Source organism: Larimichthys crocea, chromosome XVI (genome assembly GCF_000972845.2).
Source record: "Larimichthys crocea isolate SSNF chromosome XVI, L_crocea_2.0, whole genome shotgun sequence".
NCBI lineage: Eukaryota > Metazoa > Chordata > Actinopteri > Sciaenidae > Larimichthys > Larimichthys crocea.
Genome location: NC_040026.1, coordinates 16,359,737 through 16,386,580, shown reverse-complemented (window position 1 = coordinate 16,386,580; position 26,844 = coordinate 16,359,737). Strand labels below are relative to the sequence as shown.

General features: G+C 41.0%; 4 protein-coding genes across 5 annotated transcripts; 1 reads left to right on the top strand and 3 right to left on the bottom strand.

The window, feature by feature from the left end:
• Positions 1-1,802: 1,802 nt before the first annotated feature.
• sec31b (SEC31 homolog B, COPII coat complex component) lies at positions 1,803-15,184 on the bottom strand. The gene is made up of 25 exons (XM_010742565.3): positions 15,014-15,184; positions 14,142-14,369; positions 13,637-13,832; positions 13,449-13,544; positions 12,923-13,063; positions 11,831-11,973; positions 11,635-11,734; positions 10,726-10,887; positions 9,628-9,780; positions 9,302-9,532; positions 9,142-9,216; positions 8,545-8,637; positions 8,330-8,438; positions 8,057-8,235; positions 7,827-7,953; positions 7,551-7,696; positions 7,068-7,241; positions 6,822-6,971; positions 6,549-6,741; positions 6,068-6,460; positions 4,601-4,659; positions 3,921-4,046; positions 3,720-3,839; positions 3,523-3,594; positions 1,803-3,279 (listed from the first exon to the last, which is right to left on the bottom strand). Exons 2-25 carry the CDS (start codon positions 14,342-14,344, stop codon positions 3,100-3,102), a joined length of 3,621 nt encoding a protein of 1,206 aa, XP_010740867.2. The 5' UTR covers positions 14,345-14,369; positions 15,014-15,184; the 3' UTR covers positions 1,803-3,099.
• Positions 15,185-15,995: 811 nt separating this feature from the next.
• ndufb8 (NADH:ubiquinone oxidoreductase subunit B8) lies at positions 15,996-19,465 on the bottom strand. The gene is made up of 5 exons (XM_010742465.3): positions 19,328-19,465; positions 19,008-19,134; positions 18,815-18,914; positions 17,119-17,274; positions 15,996-16,155 (listed from the first exon to the last, which is right to left on the bottom strand). The coding sequence occupies exons 1-5, from the start codon at positions 19,458-19,460 to the stop codon at positions 16,063-16,065; spliced, it is 609 nt and encodes a 202-aa protein (XP_010740767.3). The 5' UTR covers positions 19,461-19,465; the 3' UTR covers positions 15,996-16,062.
• A 164-nt stretch (positions 19,466-19,629) lies between these two features.
• Positions 19,630-21,440, bottom strand: gpx9 (glutathione peroxidase 9). The gene is made up of 5 exons (XM_010742274.3): positions 21,202-21,440; positions 20,994-21,087; positions 20,186-20,316; positions 19,972-20,102; positions 19,630-19,874 (listed from the first exon to the last, which is right to left on the bottom strand). The coding sequence occupies exons 1-5, from the start codon at positions 21,331-21,333 to the stop codon at positions 19,817-19,819; spliced, it is 546 nt and encodes a 181-aa protein (XP_010740576.2). The 5' UTR covers positions 21,334-21,440; the 3' UTR covers positions 19,630-19,816.
• An 844-nt stretch (positions 21,441-22,284) lies between these two features.
• On the top strand, positions 22,285-25,461 carry fbxl15 (F-box and leucine-rich repeat protein 15). 2 transcript variants are annotated; one of them, XM_019269356.2, is made up of 5 exons: positions 22,285-22,451; positions 22,765-22,927; positions 23,453-23,955; positions 24,060-24,287; positions 24,448-25,461. In XM_019269356.2, exons 1-4 carry the CDS (start codon positions 22,426-22,428, stop codon positions 24,247-24,249), a joined length of 882 nt encoding a protein of 293 aa, XP_019124901.1. In that variant the 5' UTR covers positions 22,285-22,425; the 3' UTR covers positions 24,250-24,287; positions 24,448-25,461. The 2 variants fall into 2 exon arrangements, with proteins under 2 accessions (XP_019124901.1, XP_010740463.1); XM_010742161.3 differs by having other exon boundaries at positions 22,288-22,451; positions 22,768-22,927.
• Positions 25,462-26,844: the final 1,383 nt, after the last annotated feature.

Sequence of the window (26,844 nt, the reverse complement as noted above, 5' to 3'; positions counted from 1 at the left end):
ACTGAAGTACAGTACTTAGTTACATTCTGCCACACTGCTCACTTTATTTTGGCCACAGTCAGTAGTCAAAGAAGTATTCAGAGTAAAGATTGGGGTATACCACACTGTAGAAAATACTGTGACATGCAGTTAAAAGTGTACTTTAGTACAGTACTTTAGTAAATGTACTTAGTTACATTCTACCACACTGCTCACTTTATTTTGGCTACAGTCAATAGTCAAAGAAGTGTTCAGAGTAAAGATTGGGGTATACCACACTGTAGAAAATACTCTGACATGCAGTGTACTTTAGTACAGTACTTTAGTAAATGTATTTAGTTACATTCTTCCACACTGCAGTTGCAGTAGTACACTATATATATACTCTGTCACGCCTTGAAAAGTGTACTTAAGTAAAAGTATATGCAAATATAGTATAGTGTATCAAAATGTACTTAAAGTACCATTATATTTTAGTTAGTACAACTATTATTTGATTCTAATTAATAAACTGGATTAACATGAATGAGTAAGCATCACTTTAATGTTAATTTGAACTATTTTACATGCTGAGATTGTGTTTTGTGTGAATCTGCAAAGTAACTAAAGCTGTCAGATGGATGTAGTGGAGTAACACTTGACCTGTGTGGCCTGTAGTTTTTGGCTGACTGAAACACTTCTAAGGCCAGGGGGATGGGAGGGGCCTGACTCAGGGCTGTTCCCCGTGGTGTGATGTGTGTAGAAGTTACATTACATTACCATCACCTCAGGCTGTTATGATCGAGGTTACTGACGTTCAAAACATCCCCCTTCCAAAAAGCATACACGCCACGCAGCTCACAGCGTCTGACTCACACCGGCCAATCAGCGAACAGTTGCTGACTTATGATCCTCCTGGACCAATGAGTGAAGGGCGGATGACCCACCTGTGCCAGCTTGCAAACTGCCGTTTCACCGCCTCAGGATTTCTGACTAAGTGAAGTCAATGGGATGAGATGAATGTACAGCGTCTAAGAAAAGAAAGAGGGGAAGCACAGAGAGGGTAATGATTTCGATCAGTGTGGGGAGACAGAGTAGTGGAGGAAGTAAAGTCTGCCCATGTGCAGGATTGCGATAAACGACGGCGGCAGCTGATCGTGTGACGCATGTGTGGTGCCAAGCGCCACTGAGTGGAGACATCTAGTGTTCACAATAGAAATCACAAGCAAAAGAGATAGATAGATAGATAGATAGATAGATAGATAGATAGATAGATAGATAGATAGATAGATAGATAGATAGATAGATAGAACATTACTTTTGTAAATGTACTTAGTTACATTCCACCTTACTCGTCACTTAAGTTTCAGTACTATAGAAATACTCATGCATGCATTAAAAATTGTACTTAAGTACAGTATTTCAGTACTATGCTCACTGCTCACTTCATTTCAAAGTAAAAGCTGCAGTACCAGATATACTTCAACATAGCATCAGAATATATTTTTAGTTACTTGAAATTAACATTAAAGTGATGCTTACTCATTCGTGTTAATCCAATTTATTAATTTAGAATCAAATAATAGTTCTACTAACTAAAATATAATGGTACTTTAAGTACATTTTGATACACTATACTATATTTGCAAATACTTTTACTTAAGTACACTTTTCAAGGCGTGACAGAGTATATTTAGTGTACTACTGAAGAATTAAACATTAAAGTGATGCTTACTCATTCGTGTTAATCCAAATTATTAATTGGAATCAAATAGTGTATGTTAACTAAAATAGAATATGTACTGCGAATGATTGCTTCGAAGAAATGAATCAAGTCTCAAACGTTTGAAGTGAAATTTTTATTCGAAAAAAGATACCGCAATGAGTAAAGTAAGCAACATGGATTGTAGAAATATCTGTGCAACCAAAGTGAGCACACCGAGGCACTTTACTGCCTTCTGCTGCCATGAAACACCAAACTATCCAGCGATATGTCCAACTACAAAACCTCAGAATATCATGTTGTTTTATTTTAAATTTCAGTTCATTTAAGTTGGTATCATTGTATGATCTAAACTAAAACAAATAGGATTTTTTTTTAAAAAACAAAGTCATTCAGAGTTACAAAAAGCATAAGATGGAGCCCGGGTAGAAAGAAACCTAAAGATTGAGAGCATCTTTAACAAAGAGGGTGCAGGATGGATGTGAGTTCATTCGCAGTTCCGACATAAATTAATGTAATTTGTGTTCATGAGCTGCCATGTGAACTCAGCAGTGATGAAGGGGTTGACATGGGAAACACTGAAGCAAAAAACAAGAAAAAAGAAGTCATTCCCAAAATAACAATATGCAAATGGAGCAAAGTTAACACGAAATGACGAAAAGCAACTTAACAATCAGTCTTCTGCAGTGCTTTGGCCTCAAACCCCCTCATGGCACCGTTAAATGGACACAATCTGTTACAGCAGGTGAAGAGACACATTCAGTATTTATGTTACAGTGTTTTTACAAATGCTCTGGATGCTTGTTATGAAATGATACAATATAAAAAAAGAAATAATTTCTCCTCATACAAACTACACCGACAGGATAATTAGTAAGTGCAACCCAGATTTTATTCTCCCAATTTCCACCCCTACATTGGATGTAGGAGCTGCTACTCCCAGATGTTTGGTTTCTACAGTTGGATGTATTCAATCAAAAAAAATGTTTCGACGACCGCCGGATAGGAAGAGGAAAAAATATGCACATGTGAACTATGAAAACGCACCTACTTGTACAAACCACTTTTTTTTCTCTCTTTTTTTTTTTTGCACCACTTGCTTCGTATATTACATCAACTGTTTGAATTTACACAGAGTCACAACTTTCAGAATACATTCATCTTTTCATAAAATTACCACAGCAACATCGACAGATCTCTACAAAAATCCAACCTCGCTACCCCCAAATCAGCCCAGTCCTCCGAAGGAAGGAATATGTATGTATGGAGTGATGAAGACCACAATCTGTAATATTATCAGTAATTATTCTCATTATCAAAGCATATCATCAGGTCAAAAAAAAAAAGAAGAAATAAATACATATATAACAATGTCATAACACTGAAGTGTAGATTGGTGGTGGTGTCCGCGGCGGGGCTTAGACGCCCAGCTTGTTGGCGATGGTCATGACCACTTTGAGGATGGGCATGAAGGCGGAGATCTCGCTGAAGTTGCTGCTGCTGACCACCTGAGTGTGGACCTCCAGACCCCGCTGGTAGTTCTGGCTCGCCACACAGCGGCTGATCTCGTGGAGGCCGTTCAGGATGTTGTGAGAGAGCTAAAAGACGGACGGGGGGAAACAAGGTTTAGTCTGTAAAGTCAAAAAAGACGCATTGCAGATGCATTTTTGTTGGATAAATGATTCATTGATTCTAAAAATGAACTCATGCTTTAAGTTTGAATTCATCTTTGCATGAGGGTACTGAACAGAAAAGACATCTTGCCTACAGCACTTTAACATTAGCATGTCTAGAAAAAAAAAAAAAAAACAGCTTTTGTGAGGCATGACGTATTTTCTTACCGACTGCTCTCTCAGCTTGTCATACAGGAATCCCAAACGTTTGGCTGCATCATCAAGTTTCCTTTTTGTTTGCTGAAACAAAACATTTGTCTCATTTTATATCCAATAAAAAAACTTTCCCCCATCAGTCAATATGTTCTTTATTATTATTATTATGACAAAATCTGTGCAGCCTCAACACACTCGGTGAGACTTACTGGGTCTCTTGCTGCTAGCTGGCAGCGCTGCACCAGACTGTCAAAGGTGGATTTGAGGACCATGTGTTCAGCTGGGATTTCTTTCTGCTCCACCCGCTCTGCTGGCAGCTGCTGGAGGAGCTGAAAGAAAAACAAGGATGCGACTACAAGTGTTGACGGGTCCGCGTTGCTATTGAGTATTTGAAAACGTCACACACAAACCTGCACACTGGGCTCCTGCGGGGCTCCAGGGGGGACTTGGGCATGATCGTGGGGCTGAGGTGCCTCCACGGGGAATCCCATTACAGGGGCTGTGATGGGGGCTGGTGGAGTGTAGTTGTCAGGGACCTGCGTACACAACACAACATGTAAGACACATCCAGTAAGTGAGAGGAAGTTTGTAAAATACCGAAAGCCACGTTCAGTCGCATTAAAGCTGCATTTATTTAATTTTTTATAGCTGCTAACTTGTCTACTTTTTGTTGTTAGACATGTCGCACATTTATTAGCACTTGTTTGCTGACAACATCCGCCCTCTGCTGAGGGAAACTACGGTAATGAGAATCAGAATCCTAATTCTCTGAGGGTTTGTCACTACACGCAACCCCCTTTTTGAATTACAGGTAGTGAGTTCATTCACTGTGTGCGACATCTATCAGCGGAGCGTAAAGAATGACTGTACCTGCAGCTAACAGGGGTTATTCCGGAAAGATTTTTGAAAGAAAGCACATAAGTTTAGAGTAAATCAACAAACAAACAGACTTGACGCTAATCCTTTGTATGTTCATGAAAATGTGTCATTAAACAAGCTATGACAAATGTAGACAACTATCTACAACTATTTGCTTTAGTTATTTATTTTAGTTGGTCGCCTTCATGATTTTACGAAACGCTGAATTTACCTTCTTCTTCCTGGGTCCACCTCGTACTGTGGGTGGATCATTCCAGCCTTCTTGAGGTCCTAAATTCAGAAGAAGAAGAAGAAGAAGAGACAGTTAGAAAGAAAGTAGCAGATTTTTTCCCCTTTAGTCACTCAAGCAGCCAAAGATTGTCTCCACAAGACAATCTCTTAGAGCTGAGGTTAGTCTACGTGGCAAAACAAGTAAAAAAAAAGACATGTCATTAAAGCATAAATTGCAGCAGTTCCAGCAAAAAAAAAAAAAAAAAGAATGTACAGGCAGCATCCTCATAATCACTCAACACAATGCTGAATATTTATACATATATGTACCTATGCCAAATTCGGTGCTTGTTTGTTTGACTAGTTTTCATGGATGGATATATATATATAAAAAAGAGTAGCTACAAAGACGTTTTTCCTAAAACCACTCTTATTTCTCTCACATGACATATACAGTTCATTTGAAAATCTATTTATTTGTTGTATATAATCAAACATTAAATGTGAGCTTGTCAATTGGCTGGCCTGGAAACTGTGCTTCTGTTTATCACTCAGATAACATAACCACATTTCCCTCAAGCATGTGGCGGCACAAGCGAACACACAGAGTGCCCAGAACAATAAAGAAACGCTGAACGGTGGACTGTAAATTTAATACAATAGTAGCCTCCTTGCAAATTATGTTTTCTTTATGCTGAATAGGACGGAGGTAAATAACTAAAGTAAAGAACTAAAGCAAACAGCTGTGTGTACATTTCTGTTGCATAGCTGACTAACACAATTCTGTGTGTTTGCCGACTAGTTGTCATAAATATACAAAAGATTAGTTACAAAACAAAAGTGTACGTCTGTTTGTATTTGTGTGTAATTTCTTTTTTAAGTCATTTTTTCTCTCTCTTTCTTCACACATGCGGACACACAGATCAAAAGTTCCATTATTTTTAAAAATGTATTTGTATAATTTGAATTAAAGTGAATATCAAAAATCGTCTGGCACTGTTTAATCTAATATAAAACCTACAGTGTCTCGATTCGAGCCTGAAAACTGTGCTTCTGTTTACTGTTCTCAGATAACATCCAAGCATAAAGCAAACACCACCAAATATACACTGAGTGACCACAACAATATAGAAACTCTGTACGGTGGACTGTAATTTAATACAGAGTAGAACGTAATGCAGGAGTATTGTATCGCATCGTACTAAGTTGTACAAGGTATTTTCTGGTCACTCGAGTGTATATTTCAATGCACTCTTGTTTCAACCCTAACACTGTCACCTTGATTGTCACACTGGGTATTCAGCCAGGGGAAGTATCCTGCAAGTCATATGAGGTGGACAGTTGAATATGATTCAGTATGCTTTGATCTGTCTCAAACTTAAAATACTTAAACATGTAAGAAAAAACAAAAAAGGAAAAAGTTCAACTGTGATATTTTATTTTTAGAAGTGACCAAAATGAAATCTACCTGTAGGAGGAGGAGCAACGGCAGGAGCCATGAAGGGTTTTACAGCAGGAGCACCGGGGCCTCCTTGTGGATACCCTGACCCAGGAGGAGCATAGAGACCAGATGCCATTGGGGGTGCAGGCCCTTGGTTGTGGAGGGCCCCTGGGTACATGGGAACCGGGGCTCCGGGTTGGGAGCTGGGTGGCATGGGGCCTGAGGGTAAAGAGGTAGATGGCATAAAGCTCGTCGGTGGCACCCCGGGGCTGGGCATGGGAGGCAGGCCTCCGGGGCTCGATGACGAAGGCTGTAATGGAGGTCCTGATAAGTTAGCAGCTGGCATAGAAGGACCTGGAGGAGGGAAGGCTGAGGGTCCGCCAACGGGCTGAGGCTGGAATGGCTGATGAGGAAGGAAACCTGAGAAAAGAGGAGGAGTACTGAATAAATCTTAAAACCATCAGCTTGAAAATACCTGGAAGGAGAATACAAATGATCAGCGTTAAACCTGGAGCCGGAGCAGGGTGTTGGGGGTAGGAAGGCCTCACGGAAGGGCGGGTCGCACTTGGTGCCATTGCATGAGAAGAAGGTGGCAGACCAGGCCTGGTGTTGGTTGGAGCAGGTTGTGGGGTAAAAACCGACGGCATGGGAGGCTGCTGTTGGGCAGCCATCTGGGAAGGACCAGATGGCTGATACTGACTCTAAAGTCAACAGAGAAGTTCAAGTTAAAAGAGAAGCGATTACATGGAAAAGATCATCTTGCAACATAAAACATTCGTACCATCACTTGTGCTTTTGGTGCAGGAGTCTGAGCAGGAGCAGCGGGCTTGGTTGCGGACGCATTGACTCTGTTGAAGGAGTTTAGAGGCTGCTGTCCGACGGCCTCTCCCTGAGCGTGGAACAGCCTCTCTCTCAGCATCATGATTGCAGGCTGGGTGGGGACAAAATTGTGCAAAGCACACAAATGTGTTACAATGAGGCAAAACTAAGGATTTGGTTGTAATTAGGTTATCGCGATGCCTCTTACTTGGTCTGAGTTCTCAGGCAGGTAGGTCATGGCAGTGGTCAGACTTCCCTCTGCTGCCAGTATGCCAGCATAGCAGGTTAGCTTCTCGACCAGGATGGGGCTCTGGACCGCCACCTCGCTGTTGCGAAGGCGTTCGATTGACTTGCGCAGCATCATTACTTTTTCGACGAGATCCTGAAAAACAGCAACAACAAAAAGAAAGAAATTCATTCATTTTTTTGTGCCCTTAGCTTCAGGCTACAACTGTTTCCATAAATATTCTCATGCAAGTTTTTCCACTTTTCCACGACAGTACAAATATGCAAGTAAAATTCAAGTAAGTAATTACCATAAAAAGGTTACTACTCCTGTTCTACTCTATATGATTATGTGTAGCACATAAAAATACGACTCCTCCCACACGTTTCACTCATTGATGCAACAATGCAATTAAAACATTTTTTCCCATGCAAAGGCGTAGACCAAACATGGCAAAGATTATACCTCCAGATCAAGAGGGGATGAGCTGTCTCTGTGCGAGGCCCAGCACTCCACCAGCTTCTCAATGTTCCCAGAGCAGATGTAACACAAACAGGCCTGAAGGCAGCGCTTCTCTGTTTTCTCGTGCTCCAGTCGGCCTCCCAGAGTGTCTACCGACAAAAAATGACAGAATTACACATATAAAAAAAATATCCAGCAAGTGAAACAAGTACTGATGATATGCTAAAGTTCTCCTGGAAGCGAAGCTGCATGATCGATGGGATCTTCTGAGCGACTTACCGCACAGACGGGCAAAATCTTCAGGGTGAGCGTAGGTCAGCAGAGCAGCGAGAGCCTCCTTCCAATTGTCCAACTCACAGCTTTGCACTATGTCCCTCCAGTTTTGGGTCACTACTGATGATATAAGCTACAAATGGGGGAAAGATTTAACTACCTGAACATGCAGTTCAAATATTTTCTCTCCCTTTGATTGTACCGATGGAAACACAATGAATTAAACTCACTCTTACCATTGAAATGCTGTTCTTTTGCCTGCTTAGGTACTTTTGCTGAGTTTTCTTGAGCAGCTCCTCTCCTCCGCTGATAGACAACAGGATGGCTTCAGCATAACGACCATCGTTCAGACACAGATCCACAGCGCCCTCAAAGTTTCCAACCAGCAGCGCCTGGCTTATTAATCCATCAGTGTCTTGAAAAGAATCACAACGTCATTAGAAATCAGCCCAATCATGACAAGATGTTGATATCTAAACATAGATAATATATGTTTTGAGGGACTTTACCACATGATACAGGGATCTGGAAATTGGAGTTTTCTTTTGGGGTTTGAGTAAAGAAGTCTGCCGGTGAAACAGAACCAGAGGTCCGAGCATCGGTTGCTTCTTCAGTCCTCTGGAAATACAACAAAGGATATTTTACACTTAACAGAGGCTGCACAGCTTTGTGTGTCAAATGAAGAGTTAAAAAAATAAAACATGTTGTAGGCAGACTTGCTCACCTCAGTGGAGAGCCGCTGCATCTTTTCTGCCAGGTCTTTGGCATCTACTCCATGTCCATTGTGCTGGAAACTCTTCCCCAGACATTTTGAAATCTGAACAAACACAAGACACAATATCTAAACATTGGACTCACCTTCTCATTCAGTGTTATTTCTTTATTTTTGTTTCTACATTTTAGACCATAAAACTAGGAAATGGCACATGAGGTAGTCACCTTGAATTGTTTTCAATTAATAGATGTTGTAATTAGTTGAATTTCTTGCCTGTCTGCATGTGTGGTTCCCACTCTGAATAACTGAAGAGGAGATATGATGGTGTGGGGATGATTTGCTGGTGACACTGTTGGTGATTTATTTAAAATTCAAGGCACACTTAATCAGCATTGCTACCGTAGCACACTCCAGCGACATACCATCCCATCAGTTTCACACTAAGTGGGACCATCCGAGCTATGTAAGAGTGATGGAGTGCTGCATCAGATGACTTGGCATCCACAATGACATGACCTAAACCCAACTAAGGTGGTTTGAAGTTGGACTCTTTCAATCCAGGTGACTACCTCATGAAGCCGAGTGTGCAAAGCTGTCATCTGGTACCTTTTTGTCCAGTTCATCTTTGCTGAAACCCAAAAGTCTGAGGAATTTAATGCGGGCTTCATCCTCAAAATTTACCTGCAAAACACAGAAAGTTAATGAGCTCAAAATGACTGACAGACTTAAGGTTATGTGTCAATACAACAAAGAAGTGAGGGCCCACCAGCAGGAACTTCCATATGTCCTGCTCAGCGTCTGACTTGGCGTTCTGAATCTTGGCCTGGCAGTAGTTGTTGAAGGAGCCTGACTGCAGTGCCACCTGCAGCTCCCTGGAGCGTTGGAGGAACTCTGTCTCCGTGGTAACCTGGCTCACAAACACTTGTCTGGGGACGGGCTGGGGGCTCTGCACTGGAGGCAGCTTGGGATTCTCAAAGGTTATAAGCTTTCCACCAAACTGAGGGAGGGGGGGAAACAACAACAGATCACTCATAGGAAATGATTTTGCAACACCTTTTCCATCAACATGCTCGTATAAAGTATTTTACTTACAGCAAAGGAAGCCCCCACTGGCCTGCGCACCCACTTAGGGGGTTTCTTCAGAGGGGGAACTATGGTGTCCTGCACTGTAGGCTGAGGAACCTGTAGGGGAGGCAACACCTGCCCTGTACCAAAGGGATCCATTGTATCAAACGAGGAGGATATCTGTTAATAAAGTAATAGAAATGTTAATATTTAAACAAGCTCTTTGGGACTGAGCAGAAACAATTAATAAATTAGTCGATTAGCAGACAATTCGGCGTCTAGCTTTATAATTAAGGGTTGTTGTTTTCTAAGATTGTGGACAAAGGCACCCCCCCTCATCTATAACTTATGTAATATTTTTTTACTTTCATTTGCTGAGCCTCCTTTACAACGCCCTGGGGACACCGGCCTCTATTTGTCATTTTACCCTAAAATAACAGCTTCAAATCCTTTTGATCAGTGCGCACTGACCTTTGCCACACTAATGTAACTTTGACTGAACAGGGTATGATCAACAACAAGAAGCATGCAACATTTTAGCGGCACTACACCGCACACCACTAACCATGTCACTGCTTTTGGTGAAACTGGATCATATTTTATGGAGACATTTTATTTATTTGTTTTTTGTCGTCTACGTTAAATGTATGCCTTGTCCATTGTCGTGTTTGTTCACTGTAAACAATTCTAGCCTGTTGATGTTGACAGCCGTTAACTTTAACTACACACAGCAAGTTTACACATACACACATTGTATATAGAATTAGCAAATTTAATGGCTACTGGTTATTTGAATCTTTTCTAGTTATCATATTTCATATTGTATTTTCTTTTTAGTATAAGTAGTTAGTTTAAGTATTTAAGGACTGTAAATTGAGATCGGCATATGCTCTGCGTGATTACTAAATAGTGACCCAGTCTCAGTCTTTACCAATGTTACAGTGGTATAATAAATATATTTAATATTTACTAGACAGGGCAACATCACAACATGAGAAACCACCAGACCCCGACTGAATCCAGCCTTATTTGATGTCAATCCCTTCACACTAGCGCCATCTTGTGGACAGACAGAGCAGCTCAGCACACAGCCTTCTGGATACATCACTTAAGAACAGTCAATACCTTATCAGCCGTGCTTTGCTGCTGAGACTTCAAACTCCCTCCCATCACAGAGTAGACAGTGATTTTCCCATCAAACGAGGCGGCTGAAAGCAAGGCTGGATTCCTGGGGCACCACTGGACATCGAAACACCACTGGTTCGTTGTTGGAAGCTCGTAAATGACCTTAAATGAAAGAAATGACACCTGTGAGGATCCGTGGCTTTGTCATTACGTCACAGTAACGAGGCAAGGTTATTCAGGTATAACAGCAATTAGCAAATCAGGCACTGTTTTGGCTGCGGTGTCGCAGGTCGCAACATGGAGCAATCTGTGGTGGCGAGGTTAAGCCAGATGCAACTTTTGGGACACAACCTGATCTGAACCAATCAGATGATCAGACCGGTCAAACTCCTCCACAGTCAGCGTGAAATATCAGTGAACCTGAGGCTATCTAGGTGGAGTTCATGGACTCAACTATGAGACTGCCCTTGTTATGTAATGCTCATGGCATGTATCAAGCTTCTAAATTTGTGTCAGGGGGGCGGCTGTGGCTCAGGAAGTAGAGCGGGTCGTCCACTAATCAGATGATCGGTGGTTCAATCCCCAGCTCCTCCAGTCTGCATGTAGAAGTGTGAATGGCAAGATACTCAACCCCTAATTGCTCCCTGTAAGTCGCTTTGAATAAAGCGTCAGCTAAATGACTAAAATGTAAATGTCTGGCTCGTAGTTTGTGCTGCAAAACAGTGACATGAAGAAGTTTCCTTTGGTTTCCGTCCGATGATTTGAGAGAGCAAGCAAGCAGTGATCAAGCGACATAGACAACGGTGGCAGTGCCGACTGTTCAGTACAAATACACACGCTGATGCACAGCCCTGCGGCGGCTTGTTGCGACGCCTGATTTGGTCTAAATGGGGCCTCAATGTCGTATACCTCTCCAGTATTTGGATTCCAGCAGAGGATCCTGTTGTCTTTAGCACTACTCAGCAGGAGCTCAGAGTCAGCCTGGCTCCAGGATATGGACAAAATCCCCCTGTAAGAAAACACAAACAGAAGGTACATACAGTATAGTCTGCAAAGCAACTAGTAAACAGAATTGAGCCTGACCGGCAACCTGTTAGAGCCTCACCTTGTGTGGTTCTCAAAGACTTTAAGGGGTGATGTGGCAAAACGGAGGTCCCACATCTGGATGACTGGCAATCGGTCATCTTCAGAGGCCAACACCAACTGAGTGGCCACATCAGGGTGCCAGAGCATTCCTGAACAGTGCATCTGTAATGACATGACGGATGAGGTTTTCTACAGGGTGCAACTTAGTCATCTTAACTTTTTGTTTAACCTCAAAGTGGTGAGACGGTTAGGGCTGACCTCCAAGTCATATCTCATTTTGCCAGTCACTTTTTACCCTGCTGTGTCATTGTACGCAGACCACCACAGGACATCCATTCAGCCTGATCAGCAATTTGGCTGACACGGTCATCAGGGGCCAGGCAGGAGTGTGCCAGGATTTCTTTACTAAACTATATCCAAAACACACACTTCTCATTTCAGTCACTGTGTGGAAATTTGATCTTTTCACAAAATAGATGATCAATGACAGGACTTTAGTGTGGGGCGGCTGCTCTGCAGGACACTGGACTGGACTGAAAGTGGACATTGGCCATAAAAAGATAAAAGATATTTATCATAATCATGGGTGGAGGTGCATTGAAGAAACATCATAATAATGTTTTAGTATTTATCAAGACAAATTAAAAAGCATAAATAAGATAATTTTTTACTGTATGAGTACCTTTGATACTGTATACAACACTTCAAAATTATTAGGATTGTAGCAGCTTCAGAATCTTTTTATAGCCCCTAAAAGGAGCTAAGGAATTTTTTCCAAGAAGTGTGAAACTTTCCAGAACCATTCACCTTTTGTGTTCGTCTCTAATTACAAGCCAAGAAACAGGAGTAAGAGGGTGTCAGCCTGTTTAGCACACTGCGATTGTTTTGCTGTAAACTGACAATCAGACTCGGCACTGATCGCAGCACAGCGTCTAATGTGTCAGAACAGTCACAGCCTGTAAATAACTGTTATGCAAATATTTAATCATCTGAAAATGTTGCTGAAGTGTCGCAGACGAGTCTTATTAATCGGTTCATAAAACACAGGCTTGCTGTGATTTGGCAGGAGCTAACTTTAGGACTTGCTGTATTTCGTGTTAAAGCCACCAACCCTGTTGCTGTGGTCGCTGATCTTGATAATAGGCTCGTTCTTTCTCAGGTCCCACACAACTGCTTTCCCGCTGGGGTTGGCAGAGGCCAGGATGTGCTGAACCTGTCTGTTCCAGGACACGACGCTGATGTCTTCAGCAGGCTGAAAGAAGAGACAAAGGGTGTTACTGTCAAAGCAAACCTTAATATTCAAATGAGGAACACTGTGGGGCCATGCAAACACTCATGGAAACTATTTAAATGACTCTTCAGAAAAAGCTGCTGATAATGATCAAACTATTCAGTAAAAACTCTTTTTAGAAAATGTACGAATGGCCTGCTTGTGGCTTTCCCACTTAAGTCACTGACATGAAACTACAAATGTGCAGAAACCAGAAGAAAGCTGCCTGTTGGGGATTGTGGTTTTCATTTTGTGTTTTGACTCAGACAGTAAACAGGTTAGGACCAAAACACAACGTCAACTCATCCCTCAATAACAATAGACGTGTGAAATTCAATAAACCCTGATCTCACAATCACACACCCACCTGTGTCTTCGTTCCCGGTGTCATCGGACTGCTAAAATTGTTCAGATCCCAGATATATATCTCTGAATCATTTGCTCCTGATGCGAGGAGATTACTCTGGGAGAGGAAAAAATTTAGAGAGAGATTAATAATTGTGAACTACAGTACAAGGAAATCAAAGTCCTCCTGAATAAACTGCAGACATTTACCTGAAAAGGGTTGAAATCAAGTGCTCGAATGGGTCCTGTGTGCTTGTCAGACTGTCCCACTACCGCCTCGGCTCCAGAGTTCATTATAACCTCTGGGTTATATACAGTTATTGTGCCATTTTCACTGCCACCAACCAGTCTCCCACCAGTACCATCTGCTCCCATTCCAAAATTCACCCATACGATACTGTGCAACCTGTAAAATATGAAAAACATGGCACGTTAGCTATAAAAGTATTCATCTCTCTAAATCTTCAAAAAAGGTGGGAGTCAATTTAGTGGAATTAAATGTTTGAATAAGAAATCAGTTATGCTTTATTTTAAGATTTTGCCTAAAGTTTTTGAAATACATATACGCTTTTTTCCTAAATACACAATACTGAGAGACGGGATGAAGATTTGTGACTCATGTGTCAAACTTTTCTCTTTCTCTCTTGCGCAAACTTCTCTGGAGGTGTGAACTGTTATCTGCATCACCAGGATCAGATCTGAGTCAATAAATCACCTGTTTGTGGTGGGCAACGACCCTCTGAGCTGCATTTCCAGAGAGGGGTCGGAAAAATCCACCTCGAATATCTCCAGGGCAGCTGTGGTGTTGAAAGAGGCATCCAGCTGCTGTGCTGATGTTCCCAAGGCCAGGTAGATGGGGTGGTGCTCGGCTGGACTCCACGCCTGGTGGGCAGTCCTCTGGATCTCCTTCAGCCTCATTTTCCTCTTTTAAAAGTTTCAGATCCTGCAACCGATAAAGCAAAATATCATGTTTGTTTCAAGGAATCATTGTCATGCACAAATCTCTGCTCATAAATCAGATATTTCTACTTTCTGAACAGGGTACCACCCTTATTTTAGCAGACTGCCTCCGGCTATTTCTTGGAGCTAACTAACATTAGTCAGCCGTTCATCCACGTAGCTCGCTTCAACTGGTGTTATAAAATGTTTTTTTGTACCAACATCATACATAAACTATATATCTGTTAAGTAAACGTGGTCACCTGTCATGTTATTTATATTAAATAACCAAAATAAACCCGTTTATAAAGCTAGCGCAAGCTAACCCGCAGCTAGCTCACGTTAGCATTCCTAACTTACCGTTGGCGTCTGTTAATCAACATTAATGACGTCACACACAAAATATACACACACAACTCATCCCTCGAGTGGTTTTAAAAAGGTTTAATTAATAATTAATGTCTCATACATGCCGACACATGACAAGTGAGAAGTCTAGAAGGAGCTAGCAGGGTTAGCTCTCCAGTACATAACCGGCGCCGCTCAAACAGCCACCACCCTTCAACCGCCGCATTTCAACGGAAACAACCTGCTCGACACGTTTACACCCGGCGACAAAACATCAACACAGTGTTGGGAGTAACTCACGTCAACTGTCTGTAATCACAGCCTGACTTGTCCGCATCCACAACAAACAAACTGCAGCGCTCACTTCTCCAGCCAGGCTAGCAGCAGCTTAGCCTCCTCCGACCAAAGTGCTGTGCCGTGTTGTCACTACGCTACGGCAACCCGCACGGACAATTCTCATGTTGGTAGTAGTGGCCTGAGGTAACTGTTGTCACCCCAAACAAATAAGTGTATCTGTAAATATATAATGTGCAGAATTCACGAAGAGGCGTCCAAAAATGTCCAACAGAGATAAAGGGGGTGGCAGTAGCTCAGTCCATAGAGACTTGGGTTGGGAACCGGAGGGTGGTTCAAGTCCAGCATGGACCCAAAATATGAAAAGTGGACAGTTCACCTCCTGGGCACTGCCGAGGCGCCCTTGAGCAAGGCACCGAACCCCCCCCAACTGCTCTCAGTGTGCCGGTCTGACTGACTGCCCATCAAGTCCATCGAGACTTGGAGGCTTGGGAACCGGAGGGTGGCCGGCTCAAGTCCAGCATGGACCGAAATATGGAAGGTGCAAGGCACCGAGTGATGCCCGACTCGCCCCACATTTGCATGTCTATGAGTACTTGTACTGTATGTGTGTTCGGGGTTAACAAATCCAATGCACTTTATTTATTATAGCACGATTTTTAGCAAACACAAGGTTTTCAAAGTGCTGTATGGCACACAATGAAGAACATGAAGTAGATAATAGAAAGGTAAATGAAACAATAAAATGAAATAAATAAAAAGCACTACCACACAAGATGAAATAAATAAGATAAAAATAAATAAGTAAATAAAAATATGCATGTATACAAATCAACACTCTACATGGTGTTAAAAGCCAATGAGAAGAGGTGGGTGCATGTAAATAAAGAACTGAGGGAAAAAAGAATTTAATAAAGTATATCTCCTTCTAAAAAAACATTATTGTGATTATTTCTATAAGCAATAACAAAAGCGACACAGCGAGGAGTTTAAGTGTTAACATTTTTTATTCTTGACAGAAATATATATACACAAGTAGAGTCAGATTTTAGTCATTAGATTTCATAATGTTTGACTTCCTCAGGCTGTTTCTCCGGATCTCCTCCTCTCTCCAGGTACAGGTCATTGTAGGGATACTGTTTCGGTGCCTGGAAGAGAGAGAGACACACACAGAGTTATTAAATAAATCTACAGGTGGCACTACAAAGAAGACAAGACATTAAAATACTCAGACTACTTGTTTATTAATTTAACAATTAGCAATCCTGGCAGCACAACGTTTAGTGTAAATAAACACTGGAGAGTTGTTAGGCAGTCAATTATCTAGCTGTTTGATAGTTGTCCTGAGTTTCTCTCAAAGTAAGTTGACAAGTTAGTCAAATGATTTTTTAAATGTTACCTGGAAATAAGTTCTGAATGTTTATTAAATGTATTGTATACATTTTGTTTTACATACTCAAATAAGTATCTAGAATTACTTTGTAATCCTCAAGTCTGAGCAGAACGTTTTAATGCCATGTCTAATCTAATGATTAGTTTTCCTTCACAGTCGAATGTTTTTGATGATGGTCCAGCAGTCAGCCCAAACTGACAAGAAATATGACAAAATAACATACTACTGTTACAGTGTATTATCCTAACATGGCATAAAGTAATTACACCTGTCACTGTGCACCTTTAAAATGTTGTATATTGCATGTACTGTACTGTAACATGAACTTTGTAACCATTATGATCTACTGTACAGTATCTATTTCAGTATGTCAGACAAGTTGAACAGGAAAGAAATCTGAGCAATGTCTGCTTGAGCGGTTGGTAAAGAATAACTCTGGAGCCAAGTGTGAATATGCCAATATGCAAAGAGGCAAACCACACATTTAGATAAAGTTTATCTAATGAATCTTTTATTTGATAATGTGAATTTAAACATAGGAGATAATTGGGTAATATAAAGTAGTAAAAAACAAATGTGTTAATAAACCAGGATGGAGAGATGAGGTCAGGAATCCTCCTTCTTTTAAATCAACTGATTCAATTATCAGCTTACTTCAACAACCTCTGGAAATAATATGCCACACAAAAAACAAATCCTAGTGTTGGTCTGTACTTACAACAGCTTGGTAAGCTGGCATTTTCTCCCCAACGTAAAACATAAACAGCATGAACCCAAGGAAACCAAACAGCTGTTTGCACATTGAAGACCAGGACACAGGGCTGGGAGATGTATCCACACGGTTCCTGATGTACGCGTCAAAATGCCAGTGCATCTAAAAACAAAAACAGAGAACAATCGTTGATTAAGACTGATGGTAAAACTCATACAGCTATAACTATTACGCTGTCATCTAAGTGAAGCGTGGAGTACAGAGGCATTGCCTTGTGTGGAGGAAGCAGCGGCTCTGTGCAAGCAATGAAATGTCAAATACTTCAAATACAATGGTGCTCGACAGATTATGCATTTGCAATCATCAGGATAATACAATATTATGTTGGCGTTGTGTCTCTCACACTATAAATACATTGATATAAATACACTGATAGGGATATATATTTTTTTCTTCTTTTTAAACAATTGGTACCAGGACATACTCAGTGGAACACTGTTTCCAAATGACACCAAACATATATTTGGCATTTCTAGAGGCACATGTCACAAAAGCAAATGTAAAAAGCACCGATTACATGCAAATGCATGCAGAGTCAGGTCGCTGTGCTGATTCTGTAGACTCCAGTCAAACTGCTGTATGCTATCTACATTAAAACTATTATATTAACTAACTATCATATCTTTTTATATTTGTCATATTTTTTATTTTATCTCTTTACACTTGTTTATATTTTATACTTCGTATTTGTTGCTTGTTTTGCACTGGGGAAGTGAGGGAAACACAATTTCAGTTCTCTGTACATGTTGAGAATAAAGTTGATTTGACTCCTTCGGTGCTGTCTGGTTGCTCATGCAGGGCTATGTGTGTAATATGGGGTTTATTTTTGACAAGTGGCGTGTCAAGAATGAGCAATAAGAAAATAACTTTATGGTGAAAATGATGCAAATTCAGCCGAATTAGACTGTGTACTGTAGGAATGTAACGATGCATCGTGACACGATTAAAAATCGGTACAAATGCGTGACGACTCACACCGGTTGACAGAAAAAACAAGTTGCAATTCTTCTCAAATGCGAGAGAAGTAGGATATGTTCTTTTTCTTCTTTTTAAAAAAAATTTGAAATAGGTTATGTTATCTTAAAAAAAAAAAAGTCACTGGTTGGTGATTAATTTGTTCAACGTCAGACGTCAAGTCACGTTACTCACGTCACTACGTAGGTACGGAGCATAAAACGAGGGAAGACATGGCGACGGTAGAAAATAGCTTTGAAATAGAGGACGCACCGAGCAGTTTGAAATCAGCATTTTGGATTCCCTATATACACAAATACAACCGGTGAGAAATGGACAGACAAAACCAAAAACAGCATGTAAATATTGCAAGACACTACAACATATAGCGGCAACACGAGCAACACGCAGCTGCATATTATCCGCCAAAGTAACGTTACACCTCGTGAGCGAAAACCCGCACATCACGATAAAAAATCGTGAGAAAATCGTATAGTGAACAAAAAATCGTGAACCGTATCGAGTCGTGAGTTGAGTTTATCGTTACATCCCTGGTGTGCTGCAATTTCTTGTTACGTCTCACTTAAATAATACACAAATACTGGTGTATAATCCATGCATTTAGTTTATATCAGTATGTGGACTGCACATGCACCTCAAGAAGAATGAATGAAACAAAGTATCTCACCGGCTCTCCCCAGTTCCTCCTCAGGTCAGGGTGGTCCCACTGGTACCAGGGGTCTCTCTCATGCTGAGATCTCTCCGGTAGCTTTGGATAATCGCCATAGCTTCACAAAAACAGCGAAGGCATACAGTGAATAATCTATATTAGCTGTATAATCTCATGTGAATGACAGGGTAGTGTTTAAGATGAAGCTCACCCCTCGCCGTTGTCGGGATACGGTTCATAGTCCTCGACCGTCATGTTGTACTTCTTCGCCGCAGCAGCTCTCTCCTCGGGGGTCTTCGGGTACGGACCGAGCCCCGAGTCCTTTGTCACACCAGAAGCTGAAACACAAACACTTTTATTTGTGAATAAAGCTCGTCAGGCGAACAACTCCGTCCTCCGTTGAAGCTAGCCTAAGCTAACGTTAGCATGTCAAGGTTACGTCCATTTTTAGGCTTTTAAACTTTAAATTTGAACACGTGCATTGAAAGAAATTCATCAGACAGTAAGAGCAAAGCTTAACACACCACTGACCTGCTCTACATCCCGACAGGAGGCCTGAAATGCCGGGACCTTTCCCTTTAGAAAGGGCTACGGCCCAGCGTCGGAAGCCAACGCCAGCCATGTTTACAGGCTGCTGCTGTCTGACAGACTGACAAGTACGCATGCGCGACTTTGGAAGTATGGGTCGGAATGACGACCAAATTAAATTAAATTAGAAAACACTAAAAAAGGCTGCTGCAACTTCAGTATTCACAACAAAACAACTGACAAATCATTTATTTCATAGTGTTTTATTCATTTTTATTCATATTTGAGTAACAAGCAGCATCCAAACAGACAAAAGTGTGACATTGACATGAAAACTCCTTCCGGTGGCTGAAGGGAACTTGCTCTCAGGGTGAATGCACTGAAGCCCCGAGGCCTGTTCCTCTTCTTCCCATCAGATCCAGCTCAGGTGCACGGGGTGCATTTACTGGGGGATCGTCACTCTGCCGCCGGTGACGAATTGAAGTCAATCCATCACAGAAGTTCTGCTATGTCCTTCTCCACTTTCTCAAAGGGGTAATGAAGTTCATACCTGCAGTAAAGAGAAAATATTAGAGCCACTATAATAGTTTAACCAAATTAAGGGCTGATTGGGTTTCTAACTTTAGATCTATGGTCTGTAACTTCACCTCCTGAAGGGCATGCCATCAGCGGTTATTAGAAACTTCTCAAAATTCCAGCGGATGTCATTGACATTGATTGGGGACCAGTAGAATTTCTTTATGTCTCCAATTACGGGATTCACAAATGGCAAAGATTCCTGTGTGGCGAATGAGAAATGACAATGAAAAACATCTGCAGCACTGACAGCAGAAACATCAGATCCCATGTAAAACACGATACCTTTAGATAGGTGAAAAGAGGCTCCTCATTTAATCCATTCACTTCAACTCTGGCGAAGATAGGAAACTTTGGCACAAACCCTCCACCAGGTCTCACATACTTAAGAACATTAAGGGTTTCATGATTCACCTCTGAAAAACACAAGTGTGGAAAGAGTTATTTCTAATGTGTTTTAAACATCATCATCATTTGTCTTCAAAATAACTCGGTTTCCACATATAGCTCACAAATAAAAGTATTAATTCTGCAGAAAAATGCAGTAACTTTACTGTTTTCGACGACTAATACAAAAGAGGCATGTTACTGTTGTAGCTGAATGGTGGATACCTGATCTAGGGGGTTCACATGATGATTAATCTACCTTTGTATGTATTGTTTGGGACTTGGATGGATGGAGCCTTGTTTCATTTGTAAAATACTTGGCTTTGAACACATTATTTAAATGAAACCCTCTGAGATGTTTATATTACTCTTTGACATATGAAATATAACAATAGGGGCCACAATGGGCTTTTTTTGAAGGTATCACAAGCCAAAAAGGTTTGAAATCACCAGTTATTTAATGTAAAGTTTTAATCTGAAAAGCAACAGTAAAATATAACTGTCAAATGAATGTAGAGAGGTATAAAATACTACATTTTAGCTGGGGAGTGGTATAAAGTAGCATAAAATTTAAATAAGTACCTCAAAATTGCTCTTAAATACGTTACTTGAGTAAAACACACTTTCCACAATTGATGTAGAGAACAGTATTTCTTTTGGTACCCTTAATAACTTCTGCCACATTTAAAAGGTTCAGTGTACCTACCAGGTGACTGAAGGCCAAATTGGTTGCAGGAGAATCCAAGGACAGTAAATTTGAGGTCGCCGAACATTTCCATAAGTGCATTCAATCTGTGGTACTGAGGGAACGGGACACAAAATCAAATTCCTTTCATAAAGATGACCGCACAGATTATGTGTTATGAGATCATGTGAAATGATTGTAATCAATCAGAGCTCTTGCAGAATATTACCTCCTCTATTGTTGACCCTCAGAAGGTGGCAACATTGATGATGAGAAGCACCTTACCCCTGTAGTTACTGAGCGGAACAGGCTGTCCATCCAGGGTCTCGGCAGAGAAATCATAGATTGATTTATTCGCCATGCTTGTACTTTAGCTTGTATATGGGATTGTAGTCAGTCAAGAGTGAGTGTTCACCCGGCTATCCTGTTGGCTCATCTCATTCACTGAAACATAACTCATGGGTCAGCAATTGTTCAGCATGACTGACTTCATTGTTCTCCTGGGCAGAGGTGAGCTGGCAGGATGGTCATTTGTTCGACACATGTATTTTAGGAAAAGAGGCTAATTGGCAGTGAGAAATTAATTATTCAAAATAAACTTAAATGAGTCTGAAAGGAGAATACATGCACGCAATATGGCTGCATCCTTTCCTCTTTAGAAGCAACATGTGAATTATTACATTGATTTTGTCCATTTGTGTGTATGTGTAACAACAGCTTTATAATAATGACTGCATAGTACAATCTGCACACATAAAAACAAGTTTATTTTCTCCTGATGAGGTCTCTGTACAAGTAAGTTTTTAAAAAACAAACATGAAACCAACCAATGCTGGCAAATCCATGATTATAACAGCATAGGAAGTCTCTATTAAACATTTAAGACTTTTTTATTTTATAGCAAACAAATATGTAAATATCCCTTTACGTGTTTTTGACGTAAACCCGGAAATTTACAACTGCTGCATTCACGTCACCTCGTAAACGCTTAAAACCACGGTCATACAGAGATAAGTGACCCAAATACGACGTCTCTGACATTTAAGCAGCATACATTTGGAAGCAAACGACAACAAATCAACTCTCTAAAGAGGTTTTTGTTTTTGTTTACAAGTCCGGGGTGGTTAAAAGTAAATAAAGAAAGAAAAAAATAGGGAAAATATCCTACAATGCACCATATGTATATAATCAAATAATATGTATATAATTTAACCATCAATCATTGTCTCTCTTTATCCCAAACACCATATTTGTAAAAAAATAAATAAAAAATAAAAAATACACACCGTTGTTGGATAGTTCATGCGCTATCCCCATTTCAGTGTTAAGAATTCCGACGGTACCTGAAGGCGGCACTCGGAGCTTGAACGCTTGCAAGATGCTAAAGGATAAAAAACATCTGTGTGAATAATAACACGCCTTCAAAAACTCTGCAAAACACAGCCGACTCATAATGGAGGAAGAAGCTAAGATGCGGACGTAAGTGGCTTTTAAAAAAAATGTTGTTTTTCGTAAATAAAAAGCAAAACCCCGGCAAGGTAGCTCCTCGGCTAACAGCGGTAGCTTGCGAGTCACCATGAGAGATGTTGACATTGTTTATTTATGTCTGGTTTAATTTCATATCACAGTGACGAGGCTCGTGTAACATTTATTGCTGCTGTTGTTATTCCTGCTTTTCACAAGAAGCGTTTGTTGACTCCTTTTAAGCTGCATTTTAGCTTTTGCTTTGCATGCAGTGTCAAAGTTCAAAGCTGTAAAACAAAAAATAAAACGAGGTGTGTGTTTTCTGAAGCAGATGTCATCTCTTGGACTTGCCTTGGGAGGATGTGCTTGTTCCACATATTTTATGCTACCTGCCTCTGCAACACCTCGTCAGCCTGCAGAGGGTGAGCAAGCAGTTCCACAGCCTCATCCAGGTGTACCTGGCCAACTGCAGGGTTTTTGATCTGTCCTCGGTAAGTCCTCATGGGGTTTGAATATCCTTCTATGTTGAAAGCAGGGTTCCCACGGGTGCTTGAATTCCTTGAAAATGCTTGAATTTCAATTCAGTGTTTTCAAGGTTGTGAAAATGCTTGAAATTTGTGTGATGTCTATCTCAATAAACCAAGAGAAAACAAAAATGTTTCCTAAGCGGCTACACGCTTGATCCGATGCCTTTACATGCAGAACTCAGTTATCATACTCGCTTGGTGTTCTGCCGAGAAATACACCGCTCACAAGCTGAGAATACAAGCCAATTCACAATAAGTTAAAAATCAAAACAGTCAATCTACCACCATATGAAATAATGCTAATTAGACCCATATTATTATGCCATACAGTGGCACCGCAACTAGTAGGCTACCTATTTAAAGGTGCTGGAAAAATGGAAAAACTGGTGCTTGAAGGTGCTTGAAAAGTGCTTGAATTTGAAAAGGTGTGGGAACCCTGTGAAAGGTTGCATTCAAGAGGTAACTTCTGCTCTGTTTTGTTGTTTACAGGTCGGACCGTCCATTCCCAAAGAGGCGTTCTGCTCCATGTTGAAGGACAACAAAGTTCTCCATAGCCTCTCCCTTCAAAACTGCTCAGACTGGGTGACAGACAAGGAGTTGCTGCCAGTTATCGGGCAGAACCAGCATCTGCAGAGAGCCGACATGAGCGGGTGCGTTTGGCTCACCCGCCACTCCCTGGTGGCCGTGTCCTTGAGCTGCATGCACCTGCAGCACCTCGGCCTGGCGCACTGCGAGTGGGTGGACAGCCTGTCCCTGCGCAGCCTGGCTGACCACTGCGGGGGGCTGCAGTCGATCGACCTCACCGCCTGCCGCCAGCTCAAGGACGACGCCATCTGCTACCTCGCCAAGAAGTGTTTGAAGTTGAGGTCTCTGTCGTTGGCAGTCAACGCCAACGTCACTGATGAGTCGGTGGAGGAGGTGGCCAAGAACTGCAGGGGCCTGGAGCAGCTGGACCTGACAGGTTGCCTGCGGGTCAGGAACCAGTCCATCAGGTACATCCTATCTTATTTTCAAGTCTAATCCAGCTAACTTTGTGCCATCCCAGCACCTCACTTGTGCACCCATCCATAAGATCCTCTGCATGCTGTGCTCACAGGACTCTTGCAGAGTACTGCCCGAAGCTGCAGTCCCTGAAGGTGAATCACTGTCACAATGTGACAGAGTCAAGCCTGGATCCTCTACGAAAGCGCAATGTAGTGATAGATGTTGAGCCGCCTTTACAGAGAGCTCTGGTACTTCTTCAGGACGTGCTGGGGTTTGCTCCCTTTATCAATCTCCAGATATAACCAAAAGGGCCATCTGTCTGTCCAGCAAGAGCACACAGGTAAGTAATAATAAGTTTGTCCACCTGTATGAGCGTCTCACGTGTTTATATCCAAAACTGTCTGTCAAATATCCAAACAGGGATCAAACTCAGCCATAATGAGTTACTATTCGCAGCACATATTGGTGGTCAAAGTCGTTGTAATCAATGTTTGTTACAGGTGTCTTCATCAAAGCGGTCGCTCTCAGTTGCGTCACAAGGACACGCAAGTTTCTCCAAGACACATCGAGACAATCCAAGAAGACCTGGATGTTTTACACTAAAGTTTATGCGCGGACAAAAAAACTCATTGGGATGTGATCGAAGACGCATATTTAAGACGTAACTGTGACTGAAAGCCATGTACTTGTTAAGACTTTGTTGCCTCATGTCCAAAAGATCTCACTGCACTATTTGTTAATCATTCAGTGTGATGTATGTGTCATAATGTGGCTTTGTAGAAGAGCATGTGTTGTTTTTGTTTTTGTTTGTTTAGTTTTTTTTAAACAATGTACACATTTTGCTTTGTGCATATGAGATTTTAAGAAACAATTATCTTATGTTTCCTTTAGAAACATTGAAAAAAATGTTTAAGTTTAATTGAACATTTCACTTTGCATGTATGTGCCAACTTAAAAAGTTCAATTCAACATATCGCACAAAAACATTTAACTTACTTAGCACTGCGTAGTGTTTGGGTTTAATTGTCCCGGTTTTATTATCTCCACTACTGAGTCTTATGCTGCCACCGCAATTCAATAACGGTGAATGCAATTTTGTTTGTGGTGCTGACCATGCGTCTTCCAGAAACAATGTCCTGGCTCCTCAGGATAATCCACAGACCTCATGTTCAACAGTTTGTAAATACTTCCCAGTGAAAACTGTTGACCAGCTTTGTTGCTTTCAGTAGTTATTACACCAAAACTATCTGCATGGCCAGCAGAGTTAGAGAGATTAGTGGGAAAATGTTTATATATACATATAATATTTGTGATGTGGGTGAAGCAGCCTTTTAATCCACACTGTTAATAAATGCATACTTGTATAGCCTAGTATTTGTTTGAAATAAGTATAGGAATTTATTATGACTGTTTCTCATTGAACCCTTAAAATGAGTTTTGTAAAAAGTGTTAAAATGCTGTTGCTCAGTAATACAGTATGTGAATTATATTAAATTGTAAATAAAATACAATGTCACCAGAAAAAGACTTTTGTTACTTTTCTACTGCATGAAGAGGCCCCAGAACTTATCTGAAAGTAATGATCCGATACCAGTGCTCTCTCTTTTTTTTTGTACCTCACTTCGTAAAAGTTGACTGGAATATTACAAAAGTTTGTCCAAACAAGCATTGCATATGAAGTTCAAAGACAGTAAAAAAGTGCTCTTTAAGTGTAAGTAACAAAATTGGATGCAATGTTTATTTTTCCACATGTTCTTGACCGATTTAAAAATGCTCAAAATGACAGATGAATATAGAAATAGAAATCTGCAATGTGCAAAGAAGTTAAACATGTGAAACCTGAGATCTTTACAAATACAGAACTATATAAAAGTAATACTAGACCTACATTTTTTATAGAAATAAGAAATAAACTACAAAAAATAGATACTAGACAGAATTAAATTAGGCTGTAGACACTGAATTAAAGTCACAGGATTTAGCTGCGTAGTGCAAATAAAGTCCAAAGTGACGGCATCCAGAATGTCCAGTAATCAGTGCAACAGAGAATCACATTGTCAGTAGCTTATTGGCCGTCGTCCTCCCTGTCTGACTGAAAGCTGTTGGAGGACGAAAAGAGTTCTTAAGTCTAATAATTTTGAATAATGGAAATGAGCACTCACATTTGTATACTGTGTATAGAGGCATAGATCTAATTCATCTAATTCCCTTGATTGTCAAACATACGAAGGGATTGCCAAGCAGTGGTGTGGGAAAAGATAAGCTTCGACTCTTCAGCGCACTTACTGTGTTATGACTCGAACTGACACAAGGTGGCAGCAATGAGTCAGGATATTAGATATCTGTTTGAATTCTTGTTTGAGAGGTTGCATGACTTCTGAACTACAGTGCATCCAGGGGGCCATAGTGACTGATAAGAGTCTGCAGTGTTAAACATGTCAGGATGCAGTGTGTTAGTGTGTGCATATGCGAAGATCAAGAATCTTTAAGATTTAAAGAAAGAGACAATGTTTGACTGGGTTAGACAGATTGTGAAAATACACATCAGCTTTATGATCTTGTTAACAGTTGATTCAGTGAATGCACAGTAAGAATTAAAGCTTCCCCTTGTTGCTACAGCTACGTGTTCAAACCCCCATCTTACAGTTTCCTCTGGTGGTCCGATTGGCAGACTATATTGTAACTTGTCTCTGTGACAACACAACAGGTCTATTTTCCACTTGATGGCATGGTTTACCCCATCTGCTGCGTGCTGTCCACAAGCTGAATTTGCACCAACAGAGAGTTGTGTTTTGGAGTGCTTCAGGGATCGACCAGCATCCTTCTGTTTGCTGTGCTGATCATCATATTGTACCGCTGTGCCTCCGAGGAGGCATCACAGTGTCGTTAGTTATAAA

Excerpts from the sequence above, each read along its gene's own strand:
- ndufb8 (XM_010742465.3), bottom strand. The coding sequence starts at position 19,460 with ATGCGTACTTGTCAGTCTGTCAGACAGCAGCAGCCTGTAAACATGGCT. Across the intron at positions 18,915-19,007 it reads TATCCCGACAACGGCGAGGG|CTATGGCGATTATCCAAAGC; the intron begins GTGAGCTTCATC and ends GTTTTTGTGAAG. Across the intron at positions 17,275-18,814 it reads GGAGGAACTGGGGAGAGCCG|ATGCACTGGCATTTTGACGC; the intron begins GTGAGATACTTT and ends TTTTGTTTTTAG.
- sec31b (XM_010742565.3), bottom strand. The coding sequence starts at position 14,344 with ATGAGGCTGAAGGAGATCCAGAGGACTGCCCACCAGGCGTGGAGTCCA. Across the intron at positions 9,533-9,627 it reads CAGTGGGGGCTTCCTTTGCT|TTTGGTGGAAAGCTTATAAC; the intron begins GTAAGTAAAATA and ends CCCCTCCCTCAG. Across the intron at positions 8,638-9,141 it reads AAGATGAACTGGACAAAAAG|ATTTCAAAATGTCTGGGGAA; the intron begins GTACCAGATGAC and ends GTGTTTGTTCAG.
- fbxl15 (XM_019269356.2), top strand. The coding sequence starts at position 22,426 with ATGGAGGAAGAAGCTAAGATGCGGAC. Across the intron at positions 22,928-23,452 it reads GGGTTTTTGATCTGTCCTCG|GTCGGACCGTCCATTCCCAA; the intron begins GTAAGTCCTCAT and ends TGTTGTTTACAG. Across the intron at positions 23,956-24,059 it reads GTCAGGAACCAGTCCATCAG|GACTCTTGCAGAGTACTGCC; the intron begins GTACATCCTATC and ends CTGTGCTCACAG.